The sequence below is a fragment of the Nycticebus coucang genome, chromosome 2, assembly GCF_027406575.1.
Source record: "Nycticebus coucang isolate mNycCou1 chromosome 2, mNycCou1.pri, whole genome shotgun sequence".
Taxonomy (NCBI): Eukaryota; Metazoa; Chordata; class Mammalia; order Primates; family Lorisidae; genus Nycticebus; species Nycticebus coucang.
The window spans coordinates 135,833,050-135,852,399 of record NC_069781.1 but is presented as its reverse complement, the minus strand read 5'-3'; the positions used below and the strand labels follow the sequence as shown (position 1 = coordinate 135,852,399).

At 49.9% G+C, this 19,350-nt stretch overlaps 1 protein-coding gene across 3 annotated transcripts in view; it reads left to right on the top strand.

The window, feature by feature from the left end:
* The window catches only part of OTUD7A (OTU deubiquitinase 7A), a 315,275-nt gene that overhangs the window by 277,021 nt on the left and 18,904 nt on the right, over positions 1–19,350 (top strand). For all 3 annotated transcript variants that reach the window (XM_053581980.1, XM_053581982.1, XM_053581981.1), the window contains exons 9-10: positions 289–401; positions 17,727–17,854. In XM_053581980.1, coding sequence (XP_053437955.1) covers positions 289–401; positions 17,727–17,854 — 241 coding nt within the window. The remainder of the gene's footprint in view (positions 1–288; positions 402–17,726; positions 17,855–19,350) is intronic.

The following is a 19,350-nucleotide window of genomic DNA, read 5'->3' as shown; positions in this document are numbered from 1 at the left end:
ATGGTCAGCCTTGAGCTAGGGGATGCCCAGGAGTTTTGGTGCATTCCCACAGCATGGGAATGACCCTTGTTGGTGGGTAGACTCCAAACAGCTCTGAAATTAGGATTATGGTTTCTAAAAACATATTGTCCATATCAAGGGGGCTGGGGGAGGCAGTGGCCGCTGACAGGTGTGCCCAGCATGCTAAAGAGTGTTCTGGTGAGTTTGACAAAGCTGGGCAGGCCTATCCCAGTGGGGAGGGTGAGGACATGGGGCCCATCCCCACCCTGCTGCTCCCCTTTGTGCCAGTCAGGGCTGGTGTACACAGAGGAGGAATGGGAGCGGGAGTGGACAGAGCTGCTGAAGCTGGCCTCCAGCGAGCCACGCACACACTTCGGCAAGAACGGAGGCACGGGTGGTGGGTAAGTGCACTCCATGCTCTCTCTAGAGGTCACCTTGAGCTGCTGGCCAACCAGGGCTGCTGGCGGCATGGCGGGTGGTTGTGGGCAGAGCCTGGAGGCTCCTCCCTGAGCTGTGGAAGACAGAATGCCTCCGTCTCTTGAGCGTTAGATTCCAAACATGGACACGCAGAGGGCTGTGGGCACCACTCAGACACTGGGGGAAGTGTGCACAGCCCCCACAGGCATTTCACAGGCAGAGCTCCCAGGCTGTCCCCAGGTCTTCTTCCTCAGACCTCGCCATGCAGAGTGGACAGTGGCAGGCCATGGTGGGGGCGCAAGACACAGCCAACTCCGGGGGTGGCGCGTGAGGGTGGTCGTTCCCACACACTGCCATTGCCAAGCCAGGCTCTGCAGGCCTGGGCTGCTGAGTTTGGGTTTTTCCGCAAATAAATACATAAGTCATTAATAAAGTTTTGAGATGCACAAAAATTGAGGAACATAAAATCCACATGAATACAAAGGAAGCCCTCACAGCAACACCAATGAGACAAGCAAGTTGAATCAGAAAGGACGCTGTTGACTATGTTTCTCGGAAGTGAAATAACGGAACATAACAGAGTCTGTCTCAAAACTTCCGTAGTGACCTACATATGGAATGAAGAATGTGGTCAAATGAGGCAGCCGTGGAGGCCCTGGCCATGATGTATTCTGGGGCTCACACTGTTTTGAACCTGGAAGAAAAACAGTTGCTTCTAGAAGGTCTCGCCAAACGTGGGCAAATGTGAGGATTGACACCAAAGAGCCCCATGGAGGGACCAGAGAACAGGTGCAGCTCTGGGTTACCGCCAGGCTCTCAGCAGCCAATCGGGTGCTCACCGGCCCACCACAGTGGGGCCTGGTGGCCCCCAGCTGCGGGACGGGCTCCAACAGAGCCCCCAGACCAGCAGCACCTGGGACAATATCCAAAGATGAGACCCTCAGAAAGCCATACACCCAAGTGCACAATTCCTGTAAGGTTCTGTTGTCGTCGTGTTTTCATGGGGTGGCATGTCATCGCCGGCAGTCTGTCTTGCTTAGGATATTTGAGGACAGGCATTCTGAAGACTGCAGACTCCTGGAAACTCTGCTTTCCAGCACAGGTGGGGAACACAGGGACTTGGAGCCACCTGTGGCCTTCCGGATCCTTGTGCGCAGCCTTTTGACAGAATCCAAGTTTTACAGAACACATCCTTTTAATAAAGAACCTGGATTCAGTGAGAGGCTGCAGTCGGGGATCAGGAGGGCCACGTGTGGCCCTGAGGGCACAGGTTCCCTGCCCCTTGACATCTTTTCTTCTGTTGCCTCTCCAGCTCCTGCCACACGGCAGACATCCCATAGGTTCTGGCAGGCTGCATGCAGTCCCCGTGTCTCTGCCCAGTGGGAGGAAAGGAAAGACAGTCGCAGTAGTGACAATGACAATGGGTAACCGTCACCACATACACATTCCCAGAGTGCCCTGTCCGGGAGCAGCTGGGCCCACAGTCTGTGCTTGGTCAGCCTGCCTGACTTCTAGGGCTATGGCTCTGGCCCCTGGTGCCTGATCCCTGGGCCTCTTGGGGGTTCAGATGTGAATGGGGCAGAGGGGACCTGGGGCATCTTACCCCTGTCTCCCCCTTACAAGTCACAACAGCAAGGGCCTCCTGGATGACAGATGGCAGCCTTCTTATTCTCTCCATCCCTTCTCCTACCCTCACACCTTAAGCGCAGAGCGGAGGAGGGAGCCAAGGGCCTTGAGCTGATGGTGGGGACCTTCTAAGACTTCCTCTGTCTGTCCGGTCACAGCTGCCGCACTCTGCCTGTGCTCTGACGCCCTCCCCTCCTCTCTGGACTCCTGAAGACCTTGCAATGTCCCCTCCCATCATCTTGGTTATAATGATGAAAATGCTCCCAAGTCAGGGGCAAACAGTAGTGGGTAGAAGATGTTATTTTTTTCCCAAGACATGACCTGGTCGTCTGAGTGCCCCTTGCTGTGACACAGGCCAGGTGTGGGGAGCTGGATGTCAGAGCCATGGGTGCCCTCCTCCCACGGATGGGGCGGAGTGGGGAGTGGCGAGGGCCAGACAGCAGCCCATTGTGGGTGGGGACTCACACCTGGGCCACAGGAGCACCCCTCCTCCGTCACCTGCACAGATTGGGGCCAGGAAGCTCTGTCTGGCATGGTGTCCAAGCTCTCGTGAACTTTGAATGGATTTTAAATGGTTCCAGGGGCTCAAATCCTTCCCCCATGACCCTCCCACACAGGGCTCGGGTTTGTCTGGCCCAGACTCTGCAGCCTTCACTGGGCAGTCCCCATGACAGCAGGTAAATTACAGAAGGAAGCCAAGACTGTTTGGCTCTGTCAGGCCGCTCCCCCAAGACTGGCCTTTTTGTTCTCTCACATGACCTGCCCACCCTTTTCCTCCCTTTTGGGTACCCCCAGGTGCTTCTTCCCCACCCCCAGGAGAGGCTTCTCGGTCGTGGGTCCCAACTTCTCCGGCATTCAGGGCTCCTGAGTGGGAGATCCTGGATCATGGGTCATGGGTCCTGGGGACCATGGTCTGCACGCATAGATAAGCACAAAGTCCCTGCCCCCAGAATGCACATGGGGGTATCTTAGGAGCTGCTGGGAGCAGGGGACCACTCACGATGATGGTCCCCAGGCTCCGTGAAACTTGTCCCCTTACACAACCATTTTCTGTTTTTAGTCCGTTTCCCACGAGATGGTCTTGCTTTTCACTCTTTACATTTCTGTATTTTTTTTCTTTTTATAATGAGCATGAATTTCTTTTGTTATTAAAAAATGCCAGTGAAAATACTTACTTACAAAGCATCAAATGGTAGGATCTGAGCGATTAACCATAATCTGACTAAAGGATTGAGGTCCCTTTGTGAATCTCTGTGATGACCCAGATATTGACCCATCCTGTGACAGTGCAGTCCCCTGGATCTGGAATCCGCAGTTCTGGTGGCCATGTCACAGGAGAAAAGAATCACGAGAGGGAAAACCAGACAACCAAGGATGGGGTGGGCATGTTCCCATTTAAGAAAAGGGGCACGGGGCGGGGAAGGGGACAGTGGCACCAGGCTCAGGCCCTGTATGGGCACTCTACACCTGCAAGCCTGGAGTGCCCCCTTCACAGACTGGAAAACTGAGCCCCGAGGGGATTAAGTGACTGTTCCAAGATCACAAAAGATAAATGCAGGAGCCAAGAAGTCAAAATCTTTTCTAATTATTGTCTCCTCTTTTAACTGGGCTCTATAACCCTCACATACAATGAAGTCTACAAAACCTCAGCAGTGGGTCAGCCTGAAACAGGCCACCCCTGTGGGCTGGGGAGACAGCAATGAAGACGCAGCACCTCTGTCCTTGCAGAGGCAACACAGGCCTGGGCAGCTCTCAGGGTGCAGGTGCACCCCAAGCAGAGGCTTCTTGTATCACATCCACTCGCGTCCAGGGCCAGAGCAAGTCACACAGCCTAACCAGCCTCAAGGTGGAGAGAAAGGCTCTGTCTCTGGACAGATGGAGGGGCACTGCCATGTGGCAAAGAGGCAGGCAGGGGAGGGAAGGTCTTGCCACCCTGAGAACAGAGCACCACATGCTCGGAAGCTGTGGGTGTGGGGTGGTGAAATCAGAGTTCAAAGTGCTTCAAAGGGCTCTCTTACCCCACAGAAGTAATGTTTATTAAGACTGTGTCGTGCTTAAGCCTGGGGTGGGCACACCTGCCGCCTGCAGCATGTGCTGTGAAGGCCCAGCGCAGGCTCGTTCCCTGTGTCCCCCAGTCCCTGGAGACAGAGCCAGACTCTGAACTCAGAGTGGGAACACTCACCACACCCTCTGCATGTGCGAAGCAGGTGTCAGGAGTGGGAATCAACAATATGATTATTTGCTGGAAATGATCTTCTGCGTCCTTTTACCTTTTAAAAGAACCTCATGCTTGTTTTCTGTTTGCTAAGACAAATTACACAGCAGCTGAGGGGAGCAGAGCTGAGCTGCGGGGTGGGGCACCTTCCGTCCCAGCTCCCAGCTGTCCTTACCTGCCCCCTGCCCTGCCTTCTCACCGGCAATGCGTTCACTGCGTTCCTTTCTTACTGGCCTTTTTCAGGAATAGCTGCAATCTTAAATGATTTCCTAACACCCAGCCTGAGAGGCATAAATTTCAGTCTTCTGAGTCAAAAGCAAGTGGCATTTCATCCCTGGGCAGTGCCCACACCATAGTCTGGCAGTCCCAGGCCATGGGCAGCCCTGCGTGGGGAGGAGGCGTCCTGTGCATGTTCCTTAGGGCCCTGTGACGTTCATTGGCACCCTGAGCAGAAAAGGCCTCTGTTCCAGCAAAGTGTCTTCACTCTGCAGGTGTGGGATCCAGGTTGGATATTTAAAGACATTTTTTTTTTATTTTATTGTTGGGGATTCATTGAGGGTACAATAAGGCAGGTTACACTGATTGCAATTGTTAGGTAAAGTCCCTCTTGCAATCTTAAAGACATTTCTAAATGAAAATAAGACCAAAGCTGACACTTTACCTGTGAGCGATTCTCAAGTCGGAGCCTTCCCTAATTGTCCTATGTGAAGACTCCAGCTTTATCCCACTGTGTGCACCCATAGCAGTGAGTGTGCACGCACAGTGTAGTGCTAGACCCTCTGCAGATGATCAATAAATGGTCATTATAAGAATGACCTCAACTTATTGATTCCAAGCAGAAAAACGAGTCTTCTCCCTCAGGCCACACTGGTCACTGCTGAGAAGCTCCTTTCAGAGCCCAACACCTATTCAGTCTCTTCAGGGTTCCAGGGGGACCTGCTCCTTCCACTCTGGCTTCCCAGGCCGTAGCTCTTGACACAGCCACTGCCGGTCCACACTGTGCCTCTGGACGGTCTGTTGTGAAGGCCTCCGTCTGGGCAGGGCCCCCTGTCGGCCTCCTGAGTCCCCCTCTGCAGAGCAGGGCTGCCTGGACATGGGACAAGTCACACCACTCAGAAGGGCTGCCCATGAGGTCTGTGCTTGGGGAGACCCTCGCAGCTGTGGCAAGGAGCCCCCCGCATGCCACCCTGGAGGTATCTCAGGGACCCACTGGGAAGAGGAAAGCAAAGATGAGACTGCCTCTTGCCTGCAGTGGAGGACGCGTGTGCCAGCTGACTCTGTGCCCCTGCATATTTGTCCAGGCACGCAAGCACTTGGGTATTCAAATGAAAGTTATACCAAGAATTGGTAACTATGTCCCCATAGATGAAGGGACTGTAATTTATTGTCCTAACTGGTTTGTTTTGGAATGAGAAAGTGGACGTTAACCACTCAAAAGTCCAAGCAAAAGGGAGGTATGGTCACCCCACCTGGAGGAGGGGATGGCCCAGGAGGCTGCATGCAAGACCCCGACTGTGTGGCTGGGGGGCTTCCCTTCTGCAAGGCCTGTCCCCACACTGCCGCCCCCACACTGGCTTCACTGGCTGGGACAGGGGCTCTTTCTGAGGGTGGTCTCTGAGGGTTGAAGCTGCAGCTTAAGCTGCAACCAAGTCATTGTCTGCCACTGTTCCCCAGTCCTGCCAGGAGGGGCTTCCCAGTCCAGCCTCGGCTCAGGGCACTTCCCCCCCCCTTCCTGGAGGGGTTTTCACCAGGAAGACGGCTGTCCTTCCTCAGGTGCACACCGGGAGGTGGGGGGGGTTGTCCTGGAGAAGCCAGCATGCGTGGCACTGGGCACGTGAGGAAGGGCTCCAGGCCAGCGCGTCTTTGAAGATGAAGCCATGATCCCGCGTATCAGCCGTCTCTGCAGTAAACACTGACTCTCTGGACTGTGCTTTGCCCAGAGGCCAGATTCTGTTCCCAGTCCCAGATCTGGCCTTTTCTCCTCACGCTCACAGGAAGAGAATGTGAAGCCTGGGGGTAAAAAGCGGGAATGAATTTCTGTTTTCCTGGAGCTGGTTTCCACCACTGGACTCTGGCTACAGTAACTCACACATGCAGGTCACGGCTCCAAAGTGTGGTCCCAGACGTGATCTCATCCACCTCTCCCTTTGAGAGCCCCCAGCTAAGTGGGGGTTTCAGCCCCAGAGCGGCACCACCCCGCCCTGCTGGGAAGTCCAGGGGCGTAGCTGTGGGTATTCACAGCCAACCTTTCACAGGACACGTCATTCACCTGGCAAAGGCCTAACGTCTAGTTGTCCTGCCCAGGACCGGGGAGTCCCACACACCAAAACTTTGTTTATATTGGCAGACACCCTGGTGGATCTTGTCTGACCTGTGCCTAGTTTTTTCCTGCCAGGCCATCACTCTGGTGCTGGAGCCCGACCTTCTGTTTTCACCAACATCGGGGCCAGGGGGACCCAGCCTGAGGCAAGCCCCTGGCTCTCTCAGGGGAAGGCCCACACTTGAAATGGTTAAAGATTTTTACTTACAGACCCTGGGCACAGAGGTAGGGCACAATGGCTTGGGAGGGCAGGGCCCCACCCAGGGCCACGTGAGGCTGGAATGAAGAGTTGCGCAAAGAGAGAGAGAGAACGAAGCCACCAGAAGAGTCGGTTTAAAGGGCACTGCGGGGGTGGCACTGTGGCTCAAGGAGTAGGGCGCCAGCCCCATATACTGGAGGTGGCGGGTTCAAACCCGGCCCCAGCCAAAAACTGCAATAAATACATAAATAAGTAAAATGAAGGACCCTGAAGGAAAGTGGGGAGGCTGGCCTGCTAGGTGGGAGAGATCCCACCAGGTTCTCATCTCTAGCCAGCGGCTATGGTGTCCTACTTCCATCAGTGCCCCGCTGCAGCCTTTCCTGCGTTGTTCCTACTACCAGGGACCCCGGGATGCCTAGGCACTGACCTCGCGCATAGTGACAGGTACTATTTGATAGTGGGGACATTAAAGGCTACCAGGGAAACCTGGGTAGACACCTAGCAAGGCATCTGATGAGCATAATTATATAGACAGGCAGGACAGACTCATCCACTGTGATCTGAAATGTTGAGGGCAGCCATTCAGGCCACTTTGTGAGGTTGAGTCAGGTAAACAGATCAATCCCTTTACCCAGAGTGAGGGAAGGAATGTTGTAGTAAACCCACGTGAGGTCATGAATTACCTATAGCATTTGAACCACGGTTTTTGGGTCGGCTTGTACTTGGCCAGACATCCCTTCAGATATGGAAGTGTGGGGGTGTGTGTTTGAACAGAGGGCAGGGAGGGTACCAGGATCATGGGATGAGCAAAGAGTAAGTTCAGGAAGAAAAACACATGTCCCTTGACCACGTGTGCCTCTGGAGAGGCAGTCCAGGGGTGCTCTAGAGTGGAGGTTTAGTGCAAGGGGCAAAATCATCTCCAATGTCAAGGTCTGAGGCTGGGGAGATGTCCAAAGCAATGTCATCTCCAGTGGTGAGATTGTAGGCCACGGCCATGTCATCTGAGATGTGGCAATCTTTTCAAGTGAGTACCCACTCCATCTGATGTGAGCCTCTGCATTTGCTGTGCTCGGGTGAAGCCACAGTTTTCTGTAAGCCTCGGGCCTCTAGATTATATATAAACCAATGAAAGCACCACACCAGGAGAATAAGACCCACAATTGACACAGCAGTGCACAGCTTCACCTGACAGGCTTTGTTTGGGGTGGAGATTTAGGTCCAAATGGGCCCCACGTGAGGTAGGCAGCTGCCTGGCCCATGGGACTGTCCCAGGAGTGTGTCTCCTCCCTCGATCCAGCCTCCAGCCTTTATGGAATGAGAGTAAGGTCAAAAATTTATTTAAAAATATAGGCTGGGCATGGTGGCTCATGCCTGTAATACCAACACTCTGGGAGGCCGAGGAGGGTAAATTGCTTGGGCTCAGGAGTTTGAGATCAGCTGAGCAAGAGAGAGACCCCATCTCTAAAACATAGCTGTGCGTTGTGGCAGGTACCTGTAGTCCCAGCTACTCGGGAGACTGAGGCAGGAGGATCACTTGAACCCAAGAGTTTGAGGTTGCTGTGAGCTATGACAGTATGGCACTCAACACCCCAGAGTGACTAAGGCTGCCTCCGGAGGGGAAAAAAATCATTAAAAAACAAATTAAGGCCTGGGAGAAAGAACTTTGGAGGTGTATTTGTTTGAAGACATTACTGTATCTCCCAGTTATTGGGGACCTACCAAGGACATGAAAGTTTTGGTGAATCTCCTCTCAAGAGTTGGGCATTCTCAGTATTGTAAATGGAATGTGTACTTTTGTTATTATCAGCAATGTCTATAAATCTGTCAAGAATAAGAAATGTCCTAGCAGGGCCTTGCATGATGGCCTTGATGTGTGTGACCTGTGATGGTGATTTGTGAGGTTAGAGAGTCCCACAGTTTTTTTACCTCAAGAGGGATAATTTTTAGGTAACAACCTAATCGTTTATAACAAAGGTGAAGATGATGTTATTTGTTGGCCAGGGCACCCAGTGCTCAGAGGACTGCCCAAAGTTTGGCCAACGTGTTGTTTCTTGGATCCTGTTGTTTAGCAGGCACATCTTAGCTAAGTGATGGGAAACGGCAACATTCCACCAAGCTCCACCACGTAGGACGGTCAGCACTGCTGTCCACGGGGTCTGACACTCCCGTTACTGTTCACTCCGGGAATCACCAGGGGCTCTCCGGGTGGCCAGTAGTCTGGGACGGGCGACCACCTCCAACACCCTGGCATCTGGCAAGGCGCTGAGCACAGGGAAGTCACCTCCTCCTGTAGGTGACTATTCCAGAGGTCAGGTTTAGTTTCATCCTGTCTTAGGGTGTGGAGCTCCATGGGAGGCTGTTTCTGATGGACAGCCTCAGGGCCTGTGAGACAGCCAGGTAGGTAGCCTGTCACCTTTTGTTTTAATGGTGTCTAGCAAGAGGTCCAGGGGGACAATTTCTTGCATCAGAAGCTCCAGGTCAACTGATGGCCATTTTTGATAACCCAGAGATTACAGAAGGCATTACAACAGTGACCAGAGCCTCTACGAGAAATTTTGAGGACACTCACAAAAGTTCGTGCTGATTTTAATTTAGAAGTAAAATTAGTAACTGGGGAATTATGTTGCCACCACACAGTATTAGGCTTAGATGTTCTTAATGATTGTGTCAAATCCGTCTCCTTGGAAGGGGACATTCTCAGAGTCATGGCATGCTGTGCTCCAGAGAAGGCGGATCTCATCTGCAGTTCTGTCTGTGAAGACAAAGTTGGGAGGGCTCCCGGGGGTAGCCTGGACAAGGTGCGTTTTGTCCCTTAGGAGATGGAAGAAACTGCAAATGACAGGCTGTTGAAATTCGGCACTGAACAAAATGTATTAGCCAAATCTATCACCACAAAATATTGACTAGTTATTGAATAGAATCAGGAATTTAATGATATGAGGTCTTGGGTATGGGGCTCTGCTGGATGACAGGACCACAGCATAGAGGTTGTAGTAATCAATCACCAGGTGGCATCCCTTTTTTGCCCAGAGTTGAGAACAGGAAAAAAAAAATCATGCTGTTAAATGGAGAAGAGTGTTGATAATCACCCCTTTATTAGGTTTTACATAATAATTTTTATTGTGGATGCTGTGCTGTAACTTATATCAGGCCATCTTAACTATCATAACTGGGGTTTCATGAGGTCCCTTTGCATCAAGCCAGTTTGCAAGTATCAAAAACTTTCCTTTTAATTATACGTCAGCATCTCTGTCTAACATAGGATATTTCCAGCAATGGGTGTATGACTATGGGGAGCTGTAGGGAAGGCTGCAGGTAAAGTAAGGCATACTCACTTTTTCTATTTTCTATTTAGCGACCTTCTCAAGATTATATGCGTTGAGTAATTAAATATAGTGGGGTACCAGATATAACTAAAATTTGATCCCTAGTATGAAGTTCATGAGTTTTTGTGAATTAGTGCATTTTAACAAATGTTATGATTAGATTAGATTAGATTAGATTAGAACCTATGTTGTAAGAGGCATAAAAGCCAGTCAGTGCCCTTGGTAATCTTTTTCATTATATAAATTCTTCAGTATATAAATTAGCATATGGATTTTAAATTTCTAATTGGTTCAAATTAAGGAAATTATAAATACCTATACATAATTTATCTGTGTTATATATTAAAATATTGTGTGTGTATATATATATATATAATCCATATAACTATTTATGTCTTTTATTTCCTCCCTGTTTGTTCATAAGTCATTAAGTAGCTAGCAGGGCAGCTAGCATTATGTTTGGTAGACCTGGTGTTCGCTCAGTGAAGTTCCAGTTTCCTATTTCTTTCCTTAATGCCTAAGGTTCTTAGTTTCTGTCGCTGGCTGATAAGGAAGGAGCTCCTAGTGGTAGGAGGCGGCTTCTGTGGTGAGCAGAGCTCTCCACGTGGCTCCTCCTAGGGGTAGGAGGCGGGCTCCGTGGTGAGCAGAAGCTCTCCATGTGTGGCTCCTGTGTCTCAGTCCTGTTGATTATCTTGGGTTGCTTGGTTTTGTTACTGCAAACACCTGAAGAGGAGGATATCACCTTTTCCCAGATTCATGTGCTGCTGACTCCAATTTCACAGTGTCCTAATCAACTTTGGAGGGATCAGGGGCAGTATCCACCAGCACAATCAATTTTTTAAAATTATCGTTCAGGTTGGCTCCTGAGCCCTGGGACACATCACTGGAGCTGTGCATATTGGTCAGCAGCTGCACGGGGTCCAGCTCCTGCAGCTTCCTCAGAGCTCTGCATTTGTCTAAGTAATGTTTATGGTGTCTTTGGGGAACAGGGGACAGGTGTTCAGGACATTTATATTTGCCCATTCGAATCTTAGCCACACGGTGCCAGGGATCAGACTCATGACATGCCATGGGGTTAGTGACGAGGGATGACAGAACAAGGAGTTGCAGCAAAGTAAGGGGCAGGAGGGCTCACTCTGGCAGAGTGTACCTGTTCAGGTACAACATCAGCTCTTTCATGGATTAGGGCTTACTTCAAACTGATCCTCTGGTCCCAACACCAACATCATGTGGCCTACAGCTGGCTTCTCCAAACAGCACTAACTGGGAGGCTCTCCTGGAAGACTGTCCTCCTGACTTACAGTACCTCTGACTTACGGTCCTGGGCTCTGAGGACCAATACCAGTGCCCAGGTTTTGTCCAAAAAGTGGGGGTAGAACACCATGTCCCTGTTAGCTTTTCTCAGCTTGCCATGGAGACTTTGCCTGTGCACTGTGTACCAAACAATAACATTCATACTTGACCCCGGGGTGTCTCTATGGAAGGCGTCAGGAAAAACACTCCTGCCCCACGCTGGGGACCACTGGTCAGACAGTGCAGGGGAATCTGACAGTTTGGTCTAGAATGACAGGGCAACACCCCGCAGCAACAATGCACAGTTGCACAAAGGAAATCTACAGACCAGCACAGGCAGGGGTTCCTTCCCAATGGCACAGGGCTGTGTGGGAGAGGCATTCGTAAGGCATTCACAGCTCATCAGCATCATGGACATGTCTAACCTCTATATCCATCCCAACAAATTTGGGGCTCCTATACCAGAGTGACTAACAACCCTGCCCTAATGGGAGATGAAAGGGAGCTGGACATGGGTGTTTTTCATGGTTACTTCTTTAACCTGGCAGACAGCCACTTGCCTTATTGTCCCACCTGTGACCAGGGTTCCTCACCTAGGGAAAGTGTTTGTACCAGCAGATGTCCTCTTGTTGGATCCGTGTCTAGTTTATTCTTGCCAGACCTTTACTCTGATATTGGAGCCTATCCCCGTGTTCTCCTTGGCACCTGCCCTGGAGTGGGCCCTGGTCCCTTCCTTCCTTCTAGTGGAAGACACAAATTTAGTATATACCACAGTAGGAAACAAGTTGAAAGATGTTTGCTAACAGATCCTGGGTAGAGAGGTACCATAAGTCAGGAGGACAGTCTTCCAACCCCAGATCATAGGAGGCAGAAATGAAGAGTCAGGTGGAACAGGGAGGGACAGTGAAAGTAGAGAGAGAAGGGAACCTGGAAGTATAAATAGTGCAATAAGGTGTGGGCCTTTGGAAGTTCAAGGGTAAATGCCTGAATGGCCAGTTTAAAAGAAGTGGTGTCAAAGTGAGAGGCAGAAGAGAAACCTCTAAGTTATTATCACTGGCCACTGACTTGGTCCCTTTGAGTGTGGTGTTCTGTGTCTAATGCCCAGACATAATCACTGCTGTGCCATTCCTGTCATTCCCCAGGGGAGCCTTAGGAGCCACTGAGCCCATGTTCTCTGCCTACCTTCAACACTGAGGCTCCCAGAAGCACTGGGGCAGGGCATAGCTATGGTGTTTAGGGGCCAGAACAGAACCAGGATCCTCCCTAAATCATGTGAAAATAGCTAGAAGCAAGTAGGGAAGGACATCATGATGCTCCACTTGCCCCAGGTTAGAACTGGAACCTCTCTGCCGTCTCCCAGGTTACAGAGAAGGTTCTTAGTCACTCACCTGGCTCCCATGCTCAACACCAGAACTGGAGTGGAGAAAGTTTGCTGCTCCAGGCTCTCCTCCCTCACCTCTTCCCAGCTGAGTCTGCCACCCAATCAATGCTGCCCATGTCCAGCCATAAGGCTCCATGTGGTGTATGGCCCAACTCCATGCTTTGGCCTTAGCACAGAACTGGGAATGAGGAGATGATGGATGGATGGATGAATGGATGGGTGGATGGACAGACAGACAATAGATAGACATGGGTAGATGGACAGATGGACAAACAAATGGATGCATGGGTCGGTGGATAAATAGATGTGTGCATGGGTACATGGATGGATGGGTGAGTGAATAGATGAATGGAAGGGTGAGTAGATGGATGGGTGGTTTGATAGACAGGTGGATGGATGGATGGATAGATGGGCAGGTGGATGAATGGATGGATAGATGGATGAATAGATGGGTGGAAAGATAGATGGATGGATATATGGATAATGGATGGACAGTAGATGGATGGACAGGTGGATGGATGAAAGGATAGACGGATGTGTGGATGAATAGATGGGTAGAAGGATGGATGGATGGACAGGTGGGTGGATGGATGGACAGATGCTTGGACAGCAGATTGATGAATGGATGGTTGGATAGATGTACAAACAACATGGATGGGTGGATGAATGAGTGAGTGTATTGTGGATGGACAGTAGATGGATGGACAGGTGGATGGATGAATGGATAGACGGATGTGTGGATGAATAGATGGGTAGAAGGATGGATGGATGAATAGATGGATGAATGGATGGACAGGTGGGTGGATGGATGGACAGATGCTTGGACAGAAGATTGATGAATGGATGGTTGGATAGATGTACAAACAACATGGATGGGTGGATGAATGAGTGAGTGTATTGATCTATGGAGGGAGGGAAAGAGGTGGATGGGTATATCGCTGGACGAAGATGGATGAATGGGAAGAAGTTACAAGAGCATAAGAGTCACCTTAGGGTCTCTACAGTGCCTTTCACAGAAGCAATATATGGTAAGTGTCTGATAAATATTTGCTGGTTTTTCAGTTTGAAATACAACGACCCTGATCTAAATTTTGTATGAGAAGAAAGCCTTGCTAGTACACTGGTACCTGATACTTAGCCTTTGTACTGTCATTACTGTGGATCCCCTTCTGTTTAGCTGTTCAAATACCAGAGTGTTCCATTAAGGAGAGGAGATATGACTCTGAACTCTGGGCTGCGAGGGTTCCCCTTGACCTTGCCCTTCCTTCTTCCTAGCATTGATATCTGACTCCTAAGCGGCTCATCTCTCTCCAGTGTTGACCTCTCCATTCCCTGACTCGGGGAAGGGACGTGCGCCCCATTTCTAATGGGAGGGTCTTTGTCTCTGAGGGTGTAGGTTCTAACTCCGTCTTGTCTCCTCCATGCTGCTTATTATCTTGTCCAACCATCTGCTTGCCTGGCTCTTCATTGGTGCATACTGTGTGACAAGGATCAACAAGCAACTTCCAGAAGAACTTAGCCGCCAAGCACAGCAGCGTGGCTCTCAGGGCAGGACAGTGACCTCGGATGTCTGAGAATGCCACCCAGGAGCTTATGTACAGATAATGATATGTGTGTGCATATGTGTAGACACAGTCAAACCGTACATGTTTAAAACATTCCTCTCCCACTTCCTTACCCTTCCCTTCATAAAACTTTCATCCTAAAGCCATTAGGTGGGGGCAAAGCAAGGGAGTCACCTGCAGTGGGGTGGAGCATAGGAGGGTGCAAAGGGCCATAGCCGGGGTGTCAGAGCCAGGCAGGGCGAAGAGGGAAACCTTAGGGGAGGGCAGCCACAAAGGTGGGAGATTGCTTACACCCAGGGAGACTTGAAGGTGAAAGGAAAGGAAGTTTTTCATTGTTGGTGAAAGTATTTACAAACAGAATGAATTTTGTGGGGTTGGATTAAAATTGGAGGTACCACTAAACTCAAAGTTTTCTGTAAGTATTGAGATAGATAGATAGATGTAGAGAAAGAAAAAGAGATGAAAATAAAGATGCAAATTTGAGTGTGAATTTGGACCATCTTCTTGTACCAGGAAGCAAGGAAGTGTCCTCGAAAACGATGAGAAGATGTCATTAGGACATAGATCCTGCTGAAATAGTCACACTGACCAAATCAACGTGTATTTGAGCACCCACATAATTGCACTGATGGATTATAACCCCTTGGAATAAAATATTAATAGCAAACCAAGAATCCATAGTGATATTATTATAAAAACCGCCTAAAGGTTTAGTTAGGACTGCGCATCTGTGTCCTCCCACCAAATTTCAAAGGGGGACTGAGGGATTCTGCAGGGCCAAGGCCCAGCAGATGACCTCTAGGGGCAACCCACATCCACATGCCAGTGACAGGACCATCTGTGGCCCTCACGACCTGGTAGGATGGCACAAGGAGGACTCAGCACAACACAGTCCGGGCTCTTGTGAAGAAACAGAGAAACCTGGATTACAGGCAGAATCCAGAATCCCTGACCTGTAATCTTTGAAGTGCCAAGATCTGCAGAAATGAAGGATACCCTGAGAAGTGATCCAGGGTGAAGGAGACTCAGGGGAGACCACAACTAAGTGAGGCAGGTGATCCTGAACTAGAACCTCTGGACAACTGGCACCCCTTGCATCGGGTCTGATGATTAGAGGCGTCTGTGTGAACTTCTGATGTGGACAGCCGTGTTGTAGTTACATAGGAGAATGTTCCAGTTGTAGGAAATACACACCTAGTTCTTCCACGGTGATGGGGCATCAGCTTTGCAATTTATTTTCAAATGATTTAGCAAAATAAAAGCTATTTTTACTTTATCTGTAACTATTCTAAGTTTTTTAATTGCTGCCAATTTTTTTGAACTATTAAAATGAGGCAAAGTGAATCACGAATAAAAGAATAAACAAGAAAAAAATATAAGTGGTGTAACACCAGGAATCCCCAGGTGATCCATCGTGATGGGGTCCCCCAGGGTTTATAGCCTTAAAGGTATAATAACCAGAATCCATAGAAAATTCAAATGTGTTAACAAGAAAAGAACAAGTGATCCCATCTCATGTGGGCAAGAGATTTGAATAGAAACTTCTCTGAAGAAGACAGGCACACAGCCTACAGACACATGAAAAATGCTCATCATCCTTAATCATCAGAGAAATGCAAATCAAAACTACTTTGAGATATCATCTAACTCCAATAAGAGTAGCCCACATCACAAAATCCCAAAACTATAGATGCTGGCGTGGATGTGGAGAAAAGGGAACATTTCTGCATTGCTGGTGGGCATGCAAACTAATATGGTTCTTTTGGAAAGATGTTTGGAGAACACTTAGGGATCTAAAAATAGACCTGCCATGCGATCCTGCAATTCCTCTACTAGGTGTATATCCAGAAAACCAAAAATCACTTTACAACAAAGATATTTGCACTAGAATTCCTCTACTAGGTATACATCCAGAAGACCAAAAATCACTTAACAACAAAGATATTTGCACCAGAATGTTTATTGCAGCCCAGTTCATAATTGCCAAGTCATGGAAGAAGCTCAAGTGCCCACTGACCCACGAATGGACTAATAAATTGTGGTATATGTACACCATGGAATATTATGCAGCCTTAAAAAAGATGAAGACTTTACCTCTTTTATGTTTACATGGATGGAGCTGGAACATATTCTTCTTAGCAAAGTATCTCAAGAATGGAAGAAAAAGTATCCAATATACTCAGCTCTACTATGAAACCAATATATAATCACCCACACTTTTATATGGAAGCTATAACTCAACTACAGCCCAAGATGAAGGGGGAAGAAGAGGAGGGAGGGATGGTCATCAGTGGGACCTCACCTAAGGTGCATTTTACAAGGGTACATGTCAAATCTACTAAGTGTAGAGTATAAATGTGTTAACACAGTAATTAAGAAAGTGCAGTGAAGGCTATGTTAACCAGTTTCTTGTAAGTATTTCAAACTGTATATAAAACCAGCACATTGTACCCCATAAATGCATTAATGTACACAGCTATGATTTAATTTAAAAACAATAGTAGTAATGGGAGCAGGGGGTAAGCTGGGAATGTTTGTGGCGCTCCTGCACCAGTCCCCAGCAGCCTGCATTCTCAGACAGTTCTCTGGCTCTGGCTCTGGCTCTGGCTCTGGCTCCACCTGATCAGTCATTATGAGCTCCCTGAACTCATCTGGACAAGCCCAAGAGCCCCCTCAGGGGTGGGGGGAAGGTGTGTCATGGCTGGGTATTACCACCTCCACTTGCAGGCACTATGGGCCCAGTGAGGCCCCACCACACTGTGAGCTCCAGCTGTCCTATCCTGGGGGGGCCCTGTTGCGGAGGGACATCACAGCTATGGTCTTCTGCCCAGACATCTTAGTCTGAGTGAAAGCAGCCCTTGAAGCCTGCTCTTTCCTGGGCCTCAAACTTGAGCCGGGGGAGGGTCTGAGCATTGGGTGGAAATCCGGGCAGCTCTCACTGTTCTCTTCCCTCAGGGTAAGTATTTCCTAGAGAGCTCCTTGGGTCTGGGTGGTAATGACCCCACCAGCACATCGGATGTCTCTCAGCCTCCCTGAGTCCCTGAAGAACAAGGTTTTTGGCCTAGGCTGCCATATGTGGCACTGAAGGGAAGAGGGACGCCCACCACCCTTCAGAGAAGCAGGTTTATTGCCACAGGCTTCGGGGTGACCTCTGCCTCCCCTGCAGGTTGCCTCTGAGGCCACCACCACCCAGGGTGGGGGTGGGGACTGGGATTTGTACTTTTGCCATTGGCAGATGTCATGAGAGGTGACCTTGGATGGTGTGGCTGCTGGGGTCCACAGAGATAAGACCCAGGGCAGGGGAGGCTCAGGGCCCACACAGACTATTCCCCTCCTCCATCCTAACTTAGTCCAGTGAAGGGCTCCCTCTGTTTTGTCTCCTAGCGTGGACAACTCTGAGGACCCTGTGTATGAGAGCCTGGAGGAGTTCCACGTTTTCGTTTTAGCCCATATATTAAGAAGACCAATCGTCGTCGTGGCAGATACAATGTTAAGAGACTCAGGCGGAGAAGGTAAGTTCCTCAAAGAGACAAAGAGATGTGTTCTACTCGTGACACAGAAACGTAGCGTCCCAGTTAAAGAACATATGGTGTAACTTAAAGGGTGAGCTCCTGGAAGGCTACAGAACATCGCTCTGCAATGACAAAGATTGTGTTCTCTCTCCTCATCTCTCCTCAACTTGGTGTGTTTCTTCCCCACCACCACCAATGGCAGCAGGGAGTGCTCTTGGCCCCCCAGCCCCTGCGTGTCAGCAGCAAGGTGGCCATGAAAAATCTGGCCTCATGAGGGCAAAGACTACCCCCACCATGTGCCCAGAGCACTTGCACCCCCCCAACAGCCCTGGGCCATGTCCCAGAGCCACGCAGCCCTCCTGTCCCCTCTGCAGGCTACATAAGTGTTAAAGATGGAAAGTGTAGAGGCACTTGGCAAGGTTGTGGTGGAATCACAGACAGCCGAGAATGAGGCAGGGGTAGAACCAGGTGCTTCTGACCTCCTCAAATATTCCCTCCTCTGGCCATCGCCACAACCTCCCAGGGTGGACATTACTCTCCCCACACTACAGATGAGGAAACTGAAGGCCAGAGTGCCTAGGGAATGTCCCCGAAGGGGTTCATCCCTGGGCAGAGATTGCTCCCTAAAAGCCTGTCCTCCCTTGGGCCTAAAACTTCTGGAGTGTCCGTCCAGCCTGTGACATGGCCAGGGAGCTGGTGGACACGGGCCTGCTGAGGTCCACAGCTCCTAGGTGCAAAGCCGGGACTCACACTAGGACCCTACTGTGTAAGCCCAGGGCCAAGCTCCCAGGGTTACCAGATCTCCAGGTGTGGGGGTGCCCACAGGTCCTTCCATTTTGCCTGGCTCCCTCATGCAGGTGGGCCTTCCCCTGCCACCTCTCAGCAGGCTTTTCTTGTGGACAAAGAAACACTGGCCAGTTTAAACAAAGTGAGGGTAGAGAAGTCATCAAAGGTGGCACTGAAACTACTCTTCCTGCATTCCACTCAAAGCAGAGAACCACCCACTGACACTGGGGCCACAAGGCCAGATTCTTTATGACCAAAGAGCAGATGCTGCTTAGAGCAGATTTTTTCAGAAGTTACTCTATTCCAGGGAGGGTTTAGGCTGTTCTTCCCTCTTTTTTATGAGTAGGAAAACTAGCAAGATTGTGGGGGAACAATCACTAGAGGATCCAGTCCCTGTTTCTCACTCCCCATCTGACATATGACTTGGCCCTGGCTGGAGCTCTCTGGCTGGCCCCTGTTGGTTTCTTTGGATTCTGTAGAAGAGGTTCTTAAAATATAGAACAAGCACATTTCCTAGAAACTCAGGTATAGTTTTGTCCTCAGATGCTTTAATGAGCACTAGGAAAAGTACATCGAGGGAAACCTGGGCTTCCAGGCTGTGCCTGCTGACCATCTCAGGGGACGGTGTCATCCCAACCACAGGGCTCCAATCACCTGTGCGGGTCTCAGGACTGCAGGTGTCACGGGGCAGATCACTGTGGTGGCCCTCA